This window comes from Cylas formicarius, unplaced genomic scaffold (genome assembly GCF_029955315.1).
Source record: "Cylas formicarius isolate icCylForm1 unplaced genomic scaffold, icCylForm1.1 PGA_scaffold_1__22_contigs__length_36826433, whole genome shotgun sequence".
NCBI lineage: Eukaryota > Metazoa > Arthropoda > Insecta > Coleoptera > Brentidae > Cylas > Cylas formicarius.
This window is the reverse complement of record NW_026844264.1, coordinates 8,790,703-8,806,392: the sequence shown is the minus strand read 5'-3', so window position 1 is coordinate 8,806,392 and position 15,690 is coordinate 8,790,703. Positions and strand designations below refer to the sequence as shown.

At 36.1% G+C, this 15,690-nt stretch overlaps 6 protein-coding genes across 7 annotated transcripts in view; 3 read left to right on the top strand and 3 right to left on the bottom strand.

Moving 5' to 3' along the window:
* The window catches only part of LOC132697466 (O-acyltransferase like protein-like), a 56,944-nt gene extending 56,336 nt beyond the window's left edge, over window positions 1-608 (top strand). The window contains exon 11 of the mRNA XM_060663019.1: window positions 201-608. Coding sequence (XP_060519002.1) covers window positions 201-499 — 299 coding nt within the window. The 3' untranslated portion in view covers window positions 500-608. The remainder of the gene's footprint in view (window positions 1-200) is intronic.
* Window positions 609-714: 106 nt separating this feature from the next.
* Window positions 715-3,323, bottom strand: LOC132697467 (tumor protein D52). 2 transcript variants are annotated; one of them, XM_060663020.1, is made up of 5 exons: window positions 2,254-2,806; window positions 1,921-2,170; window positions 1,430-1,489; window positions 1,216-1,345; window positions 715-1,162 (listed from the first exon to the last, which is right to left on the bottom strand). In XM_060663020.1, exons 1-5 carry the CDS (start codon window positions 2,633-2,635, stop codon window positions 1,049-1,051), a joined length of 936 nt encoding a protein of 311 aa, XP_060519003.1. In that variant the 5' UTR covers window positions 2,636-2,806; the 3' UTR covers window positions 715-1,048. The 2 variants fall into 2 exon arrangements, with proteins under 2 accessions (XP_060519003.1, XP_060519004.1); XM_060663021.1 differs by lacking the exon at window positions 2,254-2,806 and adding an exon at window positions 3,156-3,323 and having other exon boundaries at window positions 720-1,162.
* Window positions 3,324-3,578: 255 nt separating this feature from the next.
* Window positions 3,579-4,393, top strand: LOC132696736 (small ribosomal subunit protein mS26). Its single transcript, XM_060661730.1, has one exon. It carries the CDS (start codon window positions 3,635-3,637, stop codon window positions 4,316-4,318), a length of 684 nt encoding a protein of 227 aa, XP_060517713.1. The 5' UTR covers window positions 3,579-3,634; the 3' UTR covers window positions 4,319-4,393.
* LOC132696737 (uncharacterized) lies at window positions 4,342-5,171 on the bottom strand. Its single transcript, XM_060661731.1, has 2 exons — window positions 4,932-5,171; window positions 4,342-4,877 (listed from the first exon to the last, which is right to left on the bottom strand). Exons 1-2 carry the CDS (start codon window positions 5,125-5,127, stop codon window positions 4,444-4,446), a joined length of 630 nt encoding a protein of 209 aa, XP_060517714.1. The 5' UTR covers window positions 5,128-5,171; the 3' UTR covers window positions 4,342-4,443.
* LOC132696733 (elongator complex protein 3) lies at window positions 5,153-11,038 on the top strand. The gene is made up of 7 exons (XM_060661728.1): window positions 5,153-5,265; window positions 5,319-5,563; window positions 5,686-6,163; window positions 6,217-6,386; window positions 7,527-7,744; window positions 7,804-8,034; window positions 10,490-11,038. The coding sequence occupies exons 1-7, from the start codon at window positions 5,247-5,249 to the stop codon at window positions 10,992-10,994; spliced, it is 1,866 nt and encodes a 621-aa protein (XP_060517711.1). The 5' UTR covers window positions 5,153-5,246; the 3' UTR covers window positions 10,995-11,038.
* Window positions 10,952-15,639, bottom strand: LOC132696735 (alpha-soluble NSF attachment protein-like). The gene is made up of 4 exons (XM_060661729.1): window positions 15,492-15,639; window positions 15,233-15,438; window positions 13,357-13,729; window positions 10,952-11,206 (listed from the first exon to the last, which is right to left on the bottom strand). The coding sequence occupies exons 1-4, from the start codon at window positions 15,623-15,625 to the stop codon at window positions 11,038-11,040; spliced, it is 882 nt and encodes a 293-aa protein (XP_060517712.1). The 5' UTR covers window positions 15,626-15,639; the 3' UTR covers window positions 10,952-11,037.
* Between the last annotated feature and the right edge of the window lie 51 nt (window positions 15,640-15,690).

Below are 15,690 nucleotides of genomic sequence, written 5' to 3'. Positions count from 1 at the left end.
TGCGTTTATAAATGTTACAGGCCGCCACCTACAGGTATAATTTATAACTAAAGCTTGATATATCTGTTTTTTTTGTTGTTTTTACAATTAATTTCTTGAGACAAAAGATGCTTAAGCGTGTCTTTTCTTTTGCAGAATATTAAAACGATTTTAATTTGATTTGATTTTTGGTTCAAACATCAGGGGCGTTTCGATTTCAGGCTTGGTGGGTAAATTTTTCTGCATGCCGGTCTGGACGCTCTGGACCAAAATCTCGTACACGGTCTACCTGACCCAATTCCCGGTGTTTTTCTACAACATCGGAACAACCAGGTCAGTGCAGCATTACGGCTTCTTCACAACGATTCTCAACCTGCAAGAGTACTCGTGGGTGATCGCGTTGTCGGTAGTGTTGAGTTTGGTGTTCGAGATGCCGTTCCAAAATATCCGTAGTGTGTTGTTGGAAAATAAGGACGCGATAACTATGAGATATGCACCCAACAGGAAGAAGACGTTGTAATGGCTAGGTTGTCCCTGGTGCGGGACTAATGTGTGACTAGTGATGTAGACTGGAGAATTTTATTTTCAGATTAGTAAAGTATTTTTAAAATAAACTTTTAGTAAAAGGATGCCTTTACTTTTTTCCAAAACTTATTACCAAACTAATGGTCACAGAACACCAATGGTTAGTTTAGATTGTAAGACCTGTAAGTTGATATTTCAAAAGTCTCTTTATTATCAGAGATACAGATTTTACACTTATAACATTTAAGTAATCAACATGTTACCAGAAAAACTATCATGTAAAAATAGCTGGGCATTTTAGCTAGACCTGTACAAGAAACACAAATAGCCACTCCACAATATACTTTTTAAGTAACGCAATTTGCCTTCTTACGCATCTATAAATAATAAATTTCTTCACCATAATATTTAGTCCACCCACAATCGAAAAAAAAAAAACTAGACTTGAACTAACAAAACGATAGATCAAATAGTTTAAAATAAAAAGCATTATGTAAAGGCATTCATCGGTCACTGATTGGTTTGATTTAGACGCTCGTAGGCCTTATGCTATAGGCTTTTCTTCCGGAATGCTGGGACTTGTCGCTACCGAGCCCGATCTTGATCTACCAGCCTCGTCCAGGCTCTGCTGTGATCCTGAACGGGATGCTACTTTCGTCTAAAACCGACGATTTTAACCTCCAACCATATCCCTGCTACAAATTAACCCACCTTTACGTTCTCATATGCAGACCCAACTTTTTCCTCAAAAGAACGGAACGACTCTGATTGTTTCATTTGAGAAAGTTTGCTGGAAATATTACCCGTGATGCCGCCTATGATGGAGGTGGTCTTCTGGTAACTGTTAGTTTATAAAACAAAAACTATAGATTCAGGAGAACTTTCATATCAATTTATATATGCGGTGTAAAGAAATTTTACTCACATGGGTGCATCAGTGACTGCTTTTGTTACTTGCCCCACCTTTGTTTCTACTGTTTGGTACCTAATTGATGCAACAGAAAAACCAAAAAAAATCATGCACACTACTTATGTAACCCAAAAAATGTACATTCTTACTGTACTACCTCATATTGCAATAGCACAATATAAAATCAACAATCTAAATCTAACAAATGAAGAAGAGGTAATATTCAACAATAGTATAATATATACAGCAAATATTGTCAGAGATTACCAGCTGAAGATTTTTTGCACACCACCTATGTAACCAGTTATGAAATTTACATTTTTACTATATTTGCATAAAAACCAGCTATAAGCTTTAAGAATTGGTTTGGATTAACATATCTTACATACAACTAGTTCACAGAAGAACAGCAGAAAATAAAATTAGAAATCTAACAAATGAAGAATAGGTCATATTCAACACAGCAAGCATTGTAAGAGATTACCAACTGAGCATCAGTTACTCACACATTGCTCTCTTTGACATTCTTAATGCCCTGGTTGATGTCATCAGATACCTCTTTGAGGAAAGTTATGCCCAGATTCCGCTTAAGTTCAGCACTACGACGCATCTTGGAAGCCAGTACAGTCCTCAATGTGGCAATTTCATCCTCGATCTGGGCAAGCTCCTCACGCCAGATTTTCTCCTGTTTCTCCTTCTCTTCCGGAGTAAGGTGGGACAGATCAGGAACAATGTGATCTGCCGCCAGAGCTTCTTCTGAAAAATTGGACTGCCTCATTGTCTTTCAAGAACAAGGTATTATCATCTCTCAAACAACAGACAAGACCATTAACACTTACCACCTGTCATACTAATATCTAAATATTTTCTAAAATTACTGTCTTTTGGTAACTTGGCCAAGTAAGGCTTTGATAAATCACAATAAGTAACCCTGACTTGTTTCTTTAATTTGTTTCTGAAAAATGCCCTTATGATTGTGTTTGCCCTCTTTACTGTAAAAAATTCAGCTTCTACATTCACCATGTCGTCATTATGCAAAGTTTGGTTTACAACTTCATCAAAATCTAATTGTCTCAAGTCAAAAATTTCTAGTTCATTCTCTAGCAAATCATAATCGTCCAAACAGTCGCTCTCGTCCAAACTCGGAGTGGAAGTACTATCTTGTGGATTAAAATATGGATCCTCTATATAATCCAAACTGGTATGTGTGGATTCAGTCATTTTAATTATCACTTTATATACACATGATGTGACTTTATATTTACTATATCCATCTGCTTTGAAAATTTGACGCTCAAAGACCACCACATCACGAGCAAAGAAACGGGAAATGGACGTGTACCGTTTCTTTTTTTTTAGGCTTCAAACTTTCACCTCTAGCCATTTATTCACACAAGCTATGCAACCTAACATGCACTTACTGACAGGGCTCAAACGAACTGTTTAATTGTTCTACCATTGTAATTAAGGATGTTGACATGAGTAATTAAACTATAACGCAAACACCAAATTTAGTAAAGTTGCCCAAACAACAAGTTTAAAAGTGAGGATTCACAAGGAATGGCACCGCCAACACAATTTTGTCTGACACGTCATGTAATAACGATTAAATATTAAAATTGAAAAAATTATCATCTGCCAACTACTTCAAGAATAATTTTGGAAAATAAAAGGCAGAACTAGAAGGGTACCGGGACAATATCTGATCAAACAGGATCCCTTATCAAAATACCAAACTTACCAGGCGAATGACTGGTATTCATCTTGAACTGTTGAACACTTTTATTCGTATTTCTAAGCAACTCCGTTAAAACTCGCGATTCCGTAAAACCCAAGAAATAAAAGAAATGTTCCTCAAAAGAATTGCTAAAAAATACCTCAACAACTTGTTTGATACAGCGACACCTACGGTCCAATATTCAAAATAAATAAACAAGAGACATTGGTTAAAATCTGAAAACCATTTGCCCACACAATGAAAAATAGAGCAAAAATTGTTTTGCATACCAAATATCATTTTGAGGCTGCAGTGGATTTAGATGTAAAAACATCCCAATTCAATCGCTATATTAAGGACAAACCAAATGTTGTTTACAAGCTAAAGAAAACATTTTGGTAGAATGATTCTACCAATTACGAACAATAGAATTTAAAAAGAAGAACAGATAACCTAAAACTTTACCAATAGCAGTAAATAAAAAAGAACCTGAAAATTAGTTCATGCGAGTTTTTTTTATATATTTTCTACCAATGTTACGACTCACACCAAGCATCGGTTTATGCAAATTATCAGTAGAAACAATAAAACGTTTGACGCCTGAATTTCAACCCGTTCGATGGAGAAAACCCATATGGCTCGGTACCGCCAAAAGTAAATTGTTTCGGGTTCCGAAGAGACCAGTAATACCTGACGACGAGAGTGAAGAACTGAAACGTCTGAATAACAAGTACAGGACTGAGGTTAAATCACTGAGACAGTACTTGACAAGGAAATATCAGAGTTTAAGCGAAACCAATGAGGATCCACAAATACAACAGCAAGTTTTTGCTGAAGACTTTGCACGATGCAAAGAAATAAACGAAAAATGGAACGCCGAAATAAAAATTTTGCGCGAAAAACGCGCCGCCAGCCAATTGGAAGCAGATCTGGCATTTGCCAAGGAACGTATTAGCCACGAGATGCTCAAACAGGAAAAATTGACAGAGGTTGTCGAAGAGCTAGTGCGAAAGGAAAAGGAAATCTCCAAAACGTTTATTACACCAGAAAATATAGATGCAGCTATAGAGATTGCATTGGAGAATGAAGTGGATTACAACTTTGCTATCAATGCTGCTGGAGAAAAAATTATGGGTAGAGAAGGCAAACCACAAGACATGCCAGAGAAGATTAAAATTAGACAATAAATTAGTTGGAAATAAATTCTGGCTTTACTCATTTTATGTTCCAATACTTTGTACCATGATTAAAACAATTTAAAAAATATTTTATTTGTGTGGTTTCAAAAAACACAAGTGAACACTTTGGTACATTATGGTAATAATGATCTCAAGAATTCTGCTCTGCTTTCTTTTTCTATATCCTCAACTTCCATGGCTGTTTCGGTGGCTATTTTGGTTATATCTTCATACTCTTTATTGACCACATCTTTGTTTTTCTTAGAATCTAGATTCGAAGAAAAAAAGTTGGCCTTTTTCTTTGTAAGCTGTATCTCGTCCTTAAGCTTTTTGTTTCTCGCTGATCTCTCATATGTGAGGCGCTCATGCAAGTGAGCCCACTTGAAATTTGACAAGTATTTTATGTTCCATGTACAATCATAATATTTAGAACTTTTCCTTGTGCTTACTTGACTGTTGTTTAATAATGTTGCTACACGTTTGGCCACACATTTTTTCTCAAATTCAACCCAACCTTCTGTGAACTTTTTGGCGGGTTTTCGTTTCTTTTTTTTCTTATCCCCATGACCTAATAGAAAGTAAAATTTAAAACTAATTACAATTTAATCGCGAATTCACTTGCCTTTATCAGCCAGCTGTAAATACACCCTACCTAATTTACCAAATTCGCTAAATATTTCTCTAATTTTTGTAACATTCATATAAGGAGGTATCGTCGATAGATAGATAATTCCTCTCTTTGATGGTTTTTTAGTTTCCTTGATTGCTTCTTGAGAATTTTCGTTAGTCAAATTATTTTCTTCCACAGGGGCTGTCATTTTCTGCTCTTTTCAGGTTAGTTCTTTTTGGTCAATTGAACTACTTTTCTAACCTAACCTCGAATTCGTAATAGGTAAAAAAATAATTGTTTATTTATAACAGTAATTGTGACTACAATATGGGGAAAAAGAAAAACGGTAACAGAGCCCCAATAAAAATCTATCCTTCTGTTCAACAAAATGCGTTTTAGAATTCGCCCACCTCACTGTGGAAGAACGCAGAGTAATCACGGTGGCCGAAATTGTGCACGAGTTGATAAAATCTCAAGAGGAAAAGAAAGACATCAATCTGAACGCGCTTAAACATAGGATATCATCTAAGTATGGGTTAGAAACTTCGCCCCGACTGGTGGACATAATTGCTGCAGTTCCTGCTAATCATAAAAAGGCTTTAGTGCCAAAGTTGTTAGCGAAACCAATCAGAACGGCTAGCGGAGTATGTCTGAATAATTTTAATCTAATTTATTGTACTTATTAAAACATTTGTAAAACCATTATTTAGTGTAGGATTTTTTTGTCAACATATTAAATACCCATGGTTTGTTTTCTTATATGTAGATTGCAGTGGTAGCGGTTATGTGTAAACCGCACCGATGTCCCCATATCAACATGACGGGTAATATATGTGTGTATTGCCCCGGCGGTCCAGACTCTGACTTTGAATATTCAACCCAAAGTTACACGGGATACGAGCCTACTTCCATGAGAGCAATAAGAGCTCGTTATGATCCTTACTTGCAGACGAGACACCGAGTCGACCAGTTGAAGCAACTGGGACATTCTGTCGACAAGGTGGAATTTATCGTGATGGGCGGCACATTTATGAGCTTGCCTGACGATTATCGCGATTATTTCATCAGGAATCTGCACGACGCCTTATCGGGACACAAGAGCGCTTCAGTCGAGGAGGCAGTTATGTATTCGGAAAGGGCCAATTCGAAGTGTATCGGAATCACAATTGAAACAAGGCCCGATTACTGTTTACAGCGACATTTGTCAGATATGTTGAAATATGGATGTACTCGCCTAGAAATTGGTACGAAACTGACTTAATTGTTCTGTAGCTCAGTTTTGTTTTTTTTTTTTCAGGCGTCCAGTCAGTTTATGAAGATGTTGCTTTAGACACAAACAGAGGCCACACTGTAAAAGCTGTGTGCGAGACGTTTAACCTAGCAAAAGATGCGGGGTTCAAGGTCGTCGCCCATATGATGCCTGATTTGCCCAATGTCGATCTAGAACGGGACATTGAACAATTTATAGTGAGTATTTAACCTCAATCACAAATTAAAAGTCAAAATTGACAAATAAGAGCGAAATTAAAGCCTAATGCAGGTGATTTTCAAAGAATATGGTACCTGGTATCAGACTTAGACTGTCATCGTCCTATATGTTAATATAATTTTCTTAGGTTCAGAATTATAGGTTACCACCATAAGATCCTCACTCCTATCATTTTCTGACATTAAATTATCAATTTTACATTTTTTACTGTAGTTATGGGACAAAAAATATTTTCTAGTAGAAAAAGTAGTAATAATAATAATATTAAAATATTGGTGTTTCTCTTTTGACTTGTAAAAGTACCTGGTATGATTTTTTTTTCAACAATGATATGAGTAATTTCGCCGTGACCCCGATCACTGTAATCTTCAAAACAGTGGCGACTTCAAACTAATGCCAGATTAACAAAATGAATCGGGAATTTATCCTCATGAAAGTTTAGCCCTTCCACCATGCATTGGTTTCAAAATAATTTCCATGTCCACTTCCAGTGTCCAAAAACAAAGCTACAGTGATTTCTGAAAAAAAAAACTAGATCCGCGCCTATCAATCGTATCAAGTTTTCTTTTTAATTAGTCAAAAAATATCAGGTTTTGATGACATCATTTGCCGATTTATTATTCCTTTGCTTTATAAAAAAAAATGAACCCTAATTTTGGAAAACGACTTAAGCAATTTAAAATCGATGTTTCATAACTTTATTTTTTGATATTAATAGAATGAGAATTGAACTTTGATTTACGCACATGCCCATACTCAAATAAACAATTAAAAAAAAACTAAAAATTAATACCTTTACAAATTACTTGTAAGAAAAATATTGAATATTTTTACTTAAAATTTGTATGGCCTCTTTTATGGGCCAAGAGTGTATCTCAATATATTCTGTTATTGCTCATTGACAATTAAAAAAGCGGATTCGTGTTTGGAACAGGCAGTTCCCGTTTCATACCTTAATTGTCCATCAGATAACAGCTTATTGTCCTCAAACCTATTATCGAGTTTGATACCGGGTCGATTAAAACGCGAGCTCGAAATGTGCTTGATTTTATCCTGTAAAATTTTAATGGTTGATCACGTGCTACATAGCGGATGTATGATTATTTCCTTGCGGTCAGGAATTCTTCGAGAACCCGGCGTTTCGTGCGGACGGCTTGAAAATATATCCGACTTTGGTGATCAGAGGGACGGGCCTGTACGAGCTGTGGAAAACGGGTCGCTACAAAAGCTACCCGCCGTCCGTGCTTGTCGATTTAATCGCGAAAATATTGGGTTTGGTACCGCCTTGGACGAGGGTTTACAGGGTGCAGCGCGACATACCCATGCCTCTAGTAAGGTGAAGAAATTAAACACGTCCCTCTTATGGTCCGCAGTCAACAAATTTTCGTGTCTTAGTTCGGGCGTCGAGCACGGCAACTTGAGAGAGTTGGCACTCGATCGCATGCGCGATTTAGGCCTGAAATGTAGGGACGTGCGAACCAGAGAGGTGGGCATCACAGAAATCCACGAAAAAATGCGTCCGGACGACATCGAGCCCGTCCGTCGAGATTACGTCGCCAATGGCGGATGGGAGACGTTTTTGAGTTACGAGGATCCCGGCCAGGATATTCTGGTCGGACTGCTGAGGTATGTTGCAGGTTGCTATGATGGATGATATGTAGAGAAGGGAAGGAATCTTCCGTTAATGCCCCTAAATTCTTCTAATCCGCGATCTCCACACAATTTATGGAACATCTAATGAGATTTGGGCTTATTTTGAGAAAATACTGTCGAAAAAATGCCAGATACAAGCAGCAGCCATGTCGGTTATCGAACGCCGTTAAATCTTAATTTTTCTTTTATGGAGGCTTCAAAAGTACCTGTATTATTAGCATAATGAAGGTCTCTGTATATCAAAAAACAAAAAGAAAATACCATATACATAAACGCATCAGTATAAGGACGTCATTGTCTTCGTCGCCAAATACTGAAGAGTTTATCATTTATAAAAAAATACTTTTTCAAATAAAATTTAGAGTATATTTTTAAAGGTTCATTTGCTTCACAAACTATAACATACTATTAGTCAGTCATACAGATAGTCAGTAATTGTTTTAAAGGATTTGCCTGGAAAAAAAATCTCAAAATTTTTAAATTTTAATAGATATTAACTTTTCTTTTTCAAATTCACAATCTATTAAATCTATTAAATAAAAAAAACTTAAGTTTACAGAAGTTTCTCCTATAACATTTATATCCATAATAAAGATAAATTATTTACCAAAATAAAGACAAAATGACTAAAAAAAAAATATTTTTTCAATATGAAAAATTTAAACTTAATTTTTGAACTCACTTGGAAGATGTAGAAATTTTCATTATCTTTCTACTGCATTTTTCTATTTTTATATCTTATATCATACATATAATACAGCTAATTAGAATCGACGTTGATCCATCAATGACGTCATGTTTTGATGCGTAAAATATCTCTGTGATTTGTATTAATTATGCCTCAGTCTGGTTGACAGTAATAATAAATAGATAGTGTATTGTTAAAAAAATCATACAAGGTAGTATTGTAAGTTAAAAGAGAAAGAAAAAACTATGTTTTTAAAATTATTAGTTATGACTTGTAATAAATATTTGCAAATATAAAATTTTAAATTAAATTTAAAGTATAAATTTTGGATATATATTTGGTCTTTTTTTACACGACATGACATTAATGAACATAAGAACAAAATAAGATTAGGAGAAATTTAAAGTCAACAAAAATTGAGAAAATAGCTTTTAGTATAAAATTGTATTGATTGAAGTTAAGGACTCTGATATTAGCTGAATGACAGTTCTCTCAAGTACTCTCTGTAATCAAGCCCAGAGATAATACGAATAGTTAAGTAAGAGTGAAAATTGTTATTGGAAACTGTTAGTGGTTGTTCCGATATTGGTATTTCTCTTGTGATTTTGTATCAATGAATGGCAATTGGTTAGCAAAGAAATATTGAGAAAGTTTACTTTCTGTCTTATGGTAATCAAGATTGATAATATCTGAAAAGTGATAAATCTGATAAAATGTTGTATTATCAGAAAATAAAACTGTGTTAAGTTTGTTCGTCTAAGATTAAAACAACATAGTCCGTTCGCGTATACAGGGTCTCGGTCGATTGACGAATCATTTTTATTATTGAAAGTAATATTTTAGTCCTCTTTACAAAATCAAAGAATGGAAATACGGTTTAAATTGTAAAAAAATGTAGTTGAAGTAAACCAACATTTATATCTACCTCTCACTGGTGGAGCTTGGTATATACAAAATATATACAAATACAGCTCAGCGTATGTACAGGGTGTTAAATAAAACAGCCCATTATTTTAAATTGACTACTAAATCATTTAAAAAATAATAAAATATTGTCGGAAAAGCAGTATGGATTTAGAAATAATAAAAGTATGATGACAGCTATATACTTTTTTTATGAGAAACTTAACGGATATGAGGGAGTGCCCTGTTAGTATCGCCTGCAATCCCAGCAGTGCGTTAGGCTCAGTCGATCATAATAAGTTTTTAAGAATAATAAAAAAAGTCGATAAAAGACATGGAATCAATACCTCCAAGAACGCCGGGGTTCGATACCGGGGCTTACCTTATTTGTAAAGCAATTTGCGGCTATAGACCCTAATCCTCGATATACAGCTTTTGCAGATAATGTTTCGTGTTTAATTTCAGATAACTCTGATAGTTTTAGAAAGTCATTGCAATTACTTGATTAAAAAAGTTAATGGCTGTTTCTGTGATTGTTCTCTTGTCCTTTTTTTTTAAGACACTCTATAAATTGATATGAAAAGTATTTACCATTTACAAAACTTCTGGATTCCTCCTACTTCGGTTGTTGTTGAGTTGAACTTGTTATCGTTTCGCTAATAATCCTGTTGGCTTCTTCAGAGCTTGACTGAAATAGTTTTAGAGAAAACGTTAACAAGTTCAACTCAGCAACAACCGACGCAGGAAGAATCCAGAAGTTTTGTAAATAGTATTACAGTAGCCTGTGGAAGTTTCTTTGAAAAATGAAAAGTTAATAAATAAAACGACCCATTTAAGGCTGAGAAAATGTAGCAAGGAGACCACCTACCGTCCGGAATTGGCCGGCGACACTTCAGTTATCAGAGAACTGCACGTGTACGGCAGCGTAGTGCCGGTGAGCGGTCGAGACGACAGAAAATTCCAGCACCAGGGGTTCGGCGCGTTGCTAATGCAGTGGGCCGAGCAGATCGCAATAGAAGAGCACCGTTCCACCAAAATGGCGGTTATATCGGGCGTGGGAACCAGGAACTACTACAGGAAGCTCGGATACGAGCTCGAAGGACCCTACATGGTGAAGAGCTTGATCGCAGAGCAATACCGTAGCTCCTTCGCATGCATTGATGGTCCCAAACTGAACCTAGACGGCAAAGGCGACAACATCGGCAACGTTGCAATGGAAACGGACGAAGACGACGACGACAAGTGGTTACGGCAGTATGATATAGAACATGGGTTAGCTAGTGACGCGGCGGAAGAGAAAGAGCGATACGACGAAGATGAACCTTTGTTTAATATTAGTTGAGAGTAAAATAAAATTTTTGAATAAGGCAACGGTTATTTATTTATCAACCCAAGTCGTTTTCGGCGTCGATCGAATTTTTGGCGCGCAGCAACATCGTGACGTGCCACACGTCCAGCTTGGATGAGGTGTCGAACGTTCTGATTACGTTGGCGTAGCCTTCAAGGTCGCGGTCTTCGACGCATTCCGCCAGGCGCATGATCAGTTCGTGTTCACTTAAATTTTGTTTTATTTGAGTGGAACCATAGAATGGAGACATCCAATCTTAAGGAGAGGCGACAGTGATCAACCCAATTTTCTAGGCGAATTATCGGAGGTCCGGGGTATAAACGTTAAAAAAACATGAATCTTCTCGTTTTCTTAATAGTCCGAGAGCTTCTCTCACATTGTTGAAGTGTGTTTATTAGTTAGTCTTCCTTAGCTTTTTGATTGTGATCTTTTTTTTTTTTGATTTTATAGAATATTGTTTCATTTATGCCTTGAACTTAGTGTGGATATTGCCAGTGTAATTTTTAGACTGGACCTTAAAAATACTCGTCGATAAATTTGTGCTATTTTATTGAATTTAATTTAGAATAACAGCGTTTGTTTCAAAAATATCTAATATTTTCAAACTTTATATATAAATGTACAAATGAATATATTTCCGATTGCCTAAAAACCCGCTTAAACAATTTGTTAATTATATTTAGATTAGTAACAAAATTAATTCGAAAATTTATCTACCAAACGTGTTTAGCAAGAAATATATTTTCCTTAATAGACGCTAAATTCGTACATACATATATATTCCTTTCCCGTCCAATTAACTTGCCAAATTATTTATTAGAGTTATTTTTTTATATAAATTCTGTCATGAAAACAAAAAAAAAACAGATACAAAAAACCTGTAAATATTATTACTTTAATAATTATTATTATTTCAATGATAATAAAATAATGTCTTTTTTTGTACAATATTGTTTTTAGAACTTAAAATATAAATTTCCGAATACTCGATAAATATGAATATAAAATATACCGGTTAAATCAATTTCGTTATATTAAAATAATTGAATAAAAAGTCTTTCTGGAGGTATCACTGGTATGTGTGTTCCCACAATCTACCTAATTCATTCGTTGGTTTTTCTTTCGCTTCTATAGATTCCGCCTGATCGCCTGCAAAAGTCCATTTCGTTTGCTCTTAGAATTTTCTCCGTACTTTATTTAATTAACCATACTTCTGATCCATATGTTACGGCCCTCTTAACTGTTCTCTTATATGTTTTTTTTATATTCTTTTGTCCAAAAGGATTCCGTTTAGCAGGGCTATTGCTTTCCTGCCTTGTCCATTTCTATCTTTAATTTCTTTTTCCAATGTACCATCTTCTGCAATTATAACCTAGATATTATTTCTTTATTTCCATTGCCCAGACTTTATATTCATCTCAATTATCAGTTTTCTTGTCATGTAATTTAGGTCTTTGTAAACTTGGGCTAAGATCATCCGCAAAAGATAATGTGTATAGCATTAGATCGTTAAGGAGTTTCAGATGTGTTTTCAAAAGAGTGGGATACACCCACTCTTGCTTCAGTCATTTCGTTACTTGTTTTATTGATGTAAAATGATTTCTAATTTTAACTTTTATTATTTGTGTGTCGTGCTGACTGCCCTTATTAGTTCGACTTTTTTGTTTTCTTGTATTTTCTCTTTTTCTGCCTTTATTTTGATAGGAGACCCACGACCGTTAAATTTGAAATTTCGTGGTCTTCATCTAAGCATTTTTTTTTCTTTTTGTCAACCAGAAGTCTTTTGAAGTACTCGGCCTAGTCTTAGGGTCTTAGGATTGTAAGTTGTTACGATCTTTTCTTGCGTTTCTTATTAATATTCAACTTTCCGAACTTCCGGTACTTCCCAAGTATGAGTTTATTTTCTGGCAGTTCTTTTGTTTTTTCTAGTGCATATTTTTTTCCTTACCATTGCTTGTGCTTGTTTATATTCTATTTAGCCTTTTTAGAGCTGATGTAATTATATTAAGGCATTTGTTTGCTTTTTCCTGCGTACAATCTAAATCATTCAATAAATAAAATAATAATGAAAAAAAAAGCGTATTTAGGTACTTTCTTTAAAAGAAATTTTTCCTAATTTCTACACCTGTATATCAGTTGTCCCTTAATCTATTAACGGCTACAAATAAAGCGATCGAGACGAAAGCAAGATCACAACAACTGGACCTCCATATTCAAAGCTGCCTGCGCTTATTGTCGCCTCTCTTTTATAATGGAGCTCTTTGCCATCAACTAAATAGACCTAGACTTACCCGATTTAACGCCTTAACGCCAATCCAAGCTGTTGCAAATTAAGCGCTTTAACTACATCGTTTACCTGGAATCCCTGAACTGCGGGCACATCTCGCAGTAATTGTCTGCTGCGGTCGCAGTGGCGCTCGCGTCGTTGCACAGATGACATATCGCCGCTTTGAACAGGTGCTCGGCGGCATTGCGTTGGGGTAATGCTGCGTCTGACAAGTCGAAACACGCCGCCTCCTGGAATATTTTAATGGCTTTGCGGTAGCGGCCCGCCATGGCCTCGCATTCCGCCACCTTTTGCAACGTGTCGTTCGCCAACGCGTAGTGACGTCCTTCCCGATAGAACTCCGCAGCCCTTTCGTAATTGGTTCTAGCTCCGTTTATGTCGCCGTCATCTTCCAGCGCTTGCGCAACGGTGCGGTGAAGTTTGGCCGCGGCCAGAAATCTCCCTGCATCGATCGGAAAACGATTGAGCTAGGTCAGACTTACTACTGGGTGGGTTAGACCGAGCCAAAATATTCTGAATAGCGAAAATCAAATCGTAAAAGTTTGAACTCTTATTATCAATAGGAAAACCATATACTGTCAGATTTTTGCGGTTTCACATCGAATTTCATTAGCTGTTTGAGATGGCAGTTTGTTTAGGATAGAGTCGATATTTGAAATGATTTTCTCTTTTGGGATAATACGTGGGGCAAGGACGAAGTTGCAGCCTTTTGCGATACCGATTTCTTCGTGTCCGAAAGTTGATGCGATGATACATTTATCACAGTGTTTGGTAGTTAAGAAGAGTTTGATGGTTTCGCTAAAGTTTGATGACTAAGACAAATAAACTTATCAGCAGTTTCCGAACATAATCACGAAACCCGATATATGATTTTATTCGATAAAACTAAAATTCTTGCATGTTGGTATTCTACCAACGAAAAATTAGAGAATCTATAGAAGTCTTTAAGCAACCAAACATTGTTATATATAAGCAGGTACAGAGTGAAATGCGAGCAAGTTTCCGTCAAGCTCTGAAAAAGCCAACAGGATGATTGGCGAAACGTTAGCAAGTTCGACTCAACAACAACCAACCCAGGAGGAATGCAGAAGTTTTGTAAATAGTAATATGTGTAATATTCAAGTTCCGACCTCTAAACTCTAAATGAAATGCTTTTTTTTGTGAGTGGACTATCAAAACCATAGAATAATATATTGTGAGGGGTGAGATACCATTACCGACTCATTGCTGGAAATGCTGAATCTTTCATCCCTGTCATTTCTAAAATATGGAGAAAAAAACATGCCTTTTTTAAAAAATAACTACACTTACAGCACCCATTTTAGTAAAAGTAGTAATTTATATTAATTGCGAAAATTTATATGGGGCAATGGTAATCTGCTGTCATCTGCAATTGGATGGTGAAACTAAATCCGAATTCTTTAATTAGCAGGTGAGAAGTCTACATATAAGATACCCCGCAGAAGTGGAGGATGGTAAACTTAGGTATTGCTTCTACTAAGCTGAAATAAATCTGGCATAATCAACTTAATTTATCCTATTTATATTGCTGCATAATTATTAGTATTCTTATTTTAAATTAAAAACGTAATATTAAACTAAACACAAATTATCGAAAAAAAAATCCTACTGAATTTATTAAAAATGGCAAATTTCAGAATAAAAGCATAATAACAAATTGTTCAACCTGAAGGCAAAATTGATATCAAATTTTGATTGATCAAAGCGGCATGTTATCCGCTTTGATCTCAATTTGAAAAATTGCTACAACAGTGTTTCCATATCTACTCAAAAATCATTGAACACCTTTGAAATTTTAAATAGCCAGAAGTATTCTAAAAATTCTAAATCTATTTCACTTATGGCACGCGTACACCTAGCGTCAATTTTTATTAAGTTGAGATAATTACGGGCCAATTTGATACGAATAAGATTGACAACACACCCATTTCCAAATACAATGCGATAGCTTTGAGGTAATGTTCGACAGCTTTTGCGATCTGCTGACATTTCCTGAAACACTCGCCAGCCTCGGAGTAGTCGATAGCCGCTTCCAGATGGTCACGCGTTTCGCAATTAAGCTGGGCGGCGTCGGCGAAGACGGTGGCTGCTTGGAGCCAGTTCTTCGACAATTTGAAGAGGTTTCCCGCTCTAAAGTTCGACGGAAAATCGTAAAAATTGACGAATGGACATTTCAAAGTCACCTCGTGTAATAGTCGATGGCCTCTCCGATCTTGCGTCCACCGCCGAAAAGTGTTTGCAGGAACCCGGTAGAATTCATTCTTTTCTGCGCCTCGTCCCGCAACCTCATAGCTTTGTTCTCGATGAGAGAGGTCATGGCGGAAATTTGTACGCAAGTGACGGTTGCCCGATGACTGAAGCCGTCAACGTCCGACTCGTCGC

Coding starts and splice junctions, on each gene's coding strand:
- LOC132697467 (XM_060663020.1), bottom strand. CDS start 2,635: ATGACTGAATCCACACATACCAGTTTGGATTATATAGAGGATCCATAT. Junction 2,171..2,253: donor AGATATTAGTATGACAGGTG/GTAAGTGTTAAT, acceptor CCAATTTTTCAG/AAGAAGCTCTGGCGGCAGAT. Junction 1,163..1,215: donor CTGCATATGAGAACGTAAAG/GTGGGTTAATTT, acceptor CGTCGGTTTTAG/ACGAAAGTAGCATCCCGTTC.
- LOC132696736 (XM_060661730.1), top strand. CDS start 3,635: ATGCGAGTTTTTTTTATATATTTTCTACCAATGTTACGACTCACACCA.
- LOC132696737 (XM_060661731.1), bottom strand. CDS start 5,127: ATGACAGCCCCTGTGGAAGAAAATAATTTGACTAACGAAAATTCTCAA. Junction 4,878..4,931: donor TTTACAGCTGGCTGATAAAG/GCAAGTGAATTC, acceptor ACTTTCTATTAG/GTCATGGGGATAAGAAAAAA.
- LOC132696733 (XM_060661728.1), top strand. Junction 6,387..7,526: donor GGGACATTGAACAATTTATA/GTGAGTATTTAA, acceptor CCTTGCGGTCAG/GAATTCTTCGAGAACCCGGC. Junction 7,745..7,803: donor ATACCCATGCCTCTAGTAAG/GTGAAGAAATTA, acceptor TTCGTGTCTTAG/TTCGGGCGTCGAGCACGGCA.
- LOC132696735 (XM_060661729.1), bottom strand. CDS start 15,625: ATGACCTCTCTCATCGAGAACAAAGCTATGAGGTTGCGGGACGAGGCG. Junction 13,730..15,232: donor CGCATTGTATTTGGAAATGG/GTGTGTTGTCAA, acceptor CGATCGATGCAG/GGAGATTTCTGGCCGCGGCC. Junction 11,207..13,356: donor CCGCAGTTCAGGGATTCCAG/GTAAACGATGTA, acceptor ACAAAATTTAAG/TGAACACGAACTGATCATGC.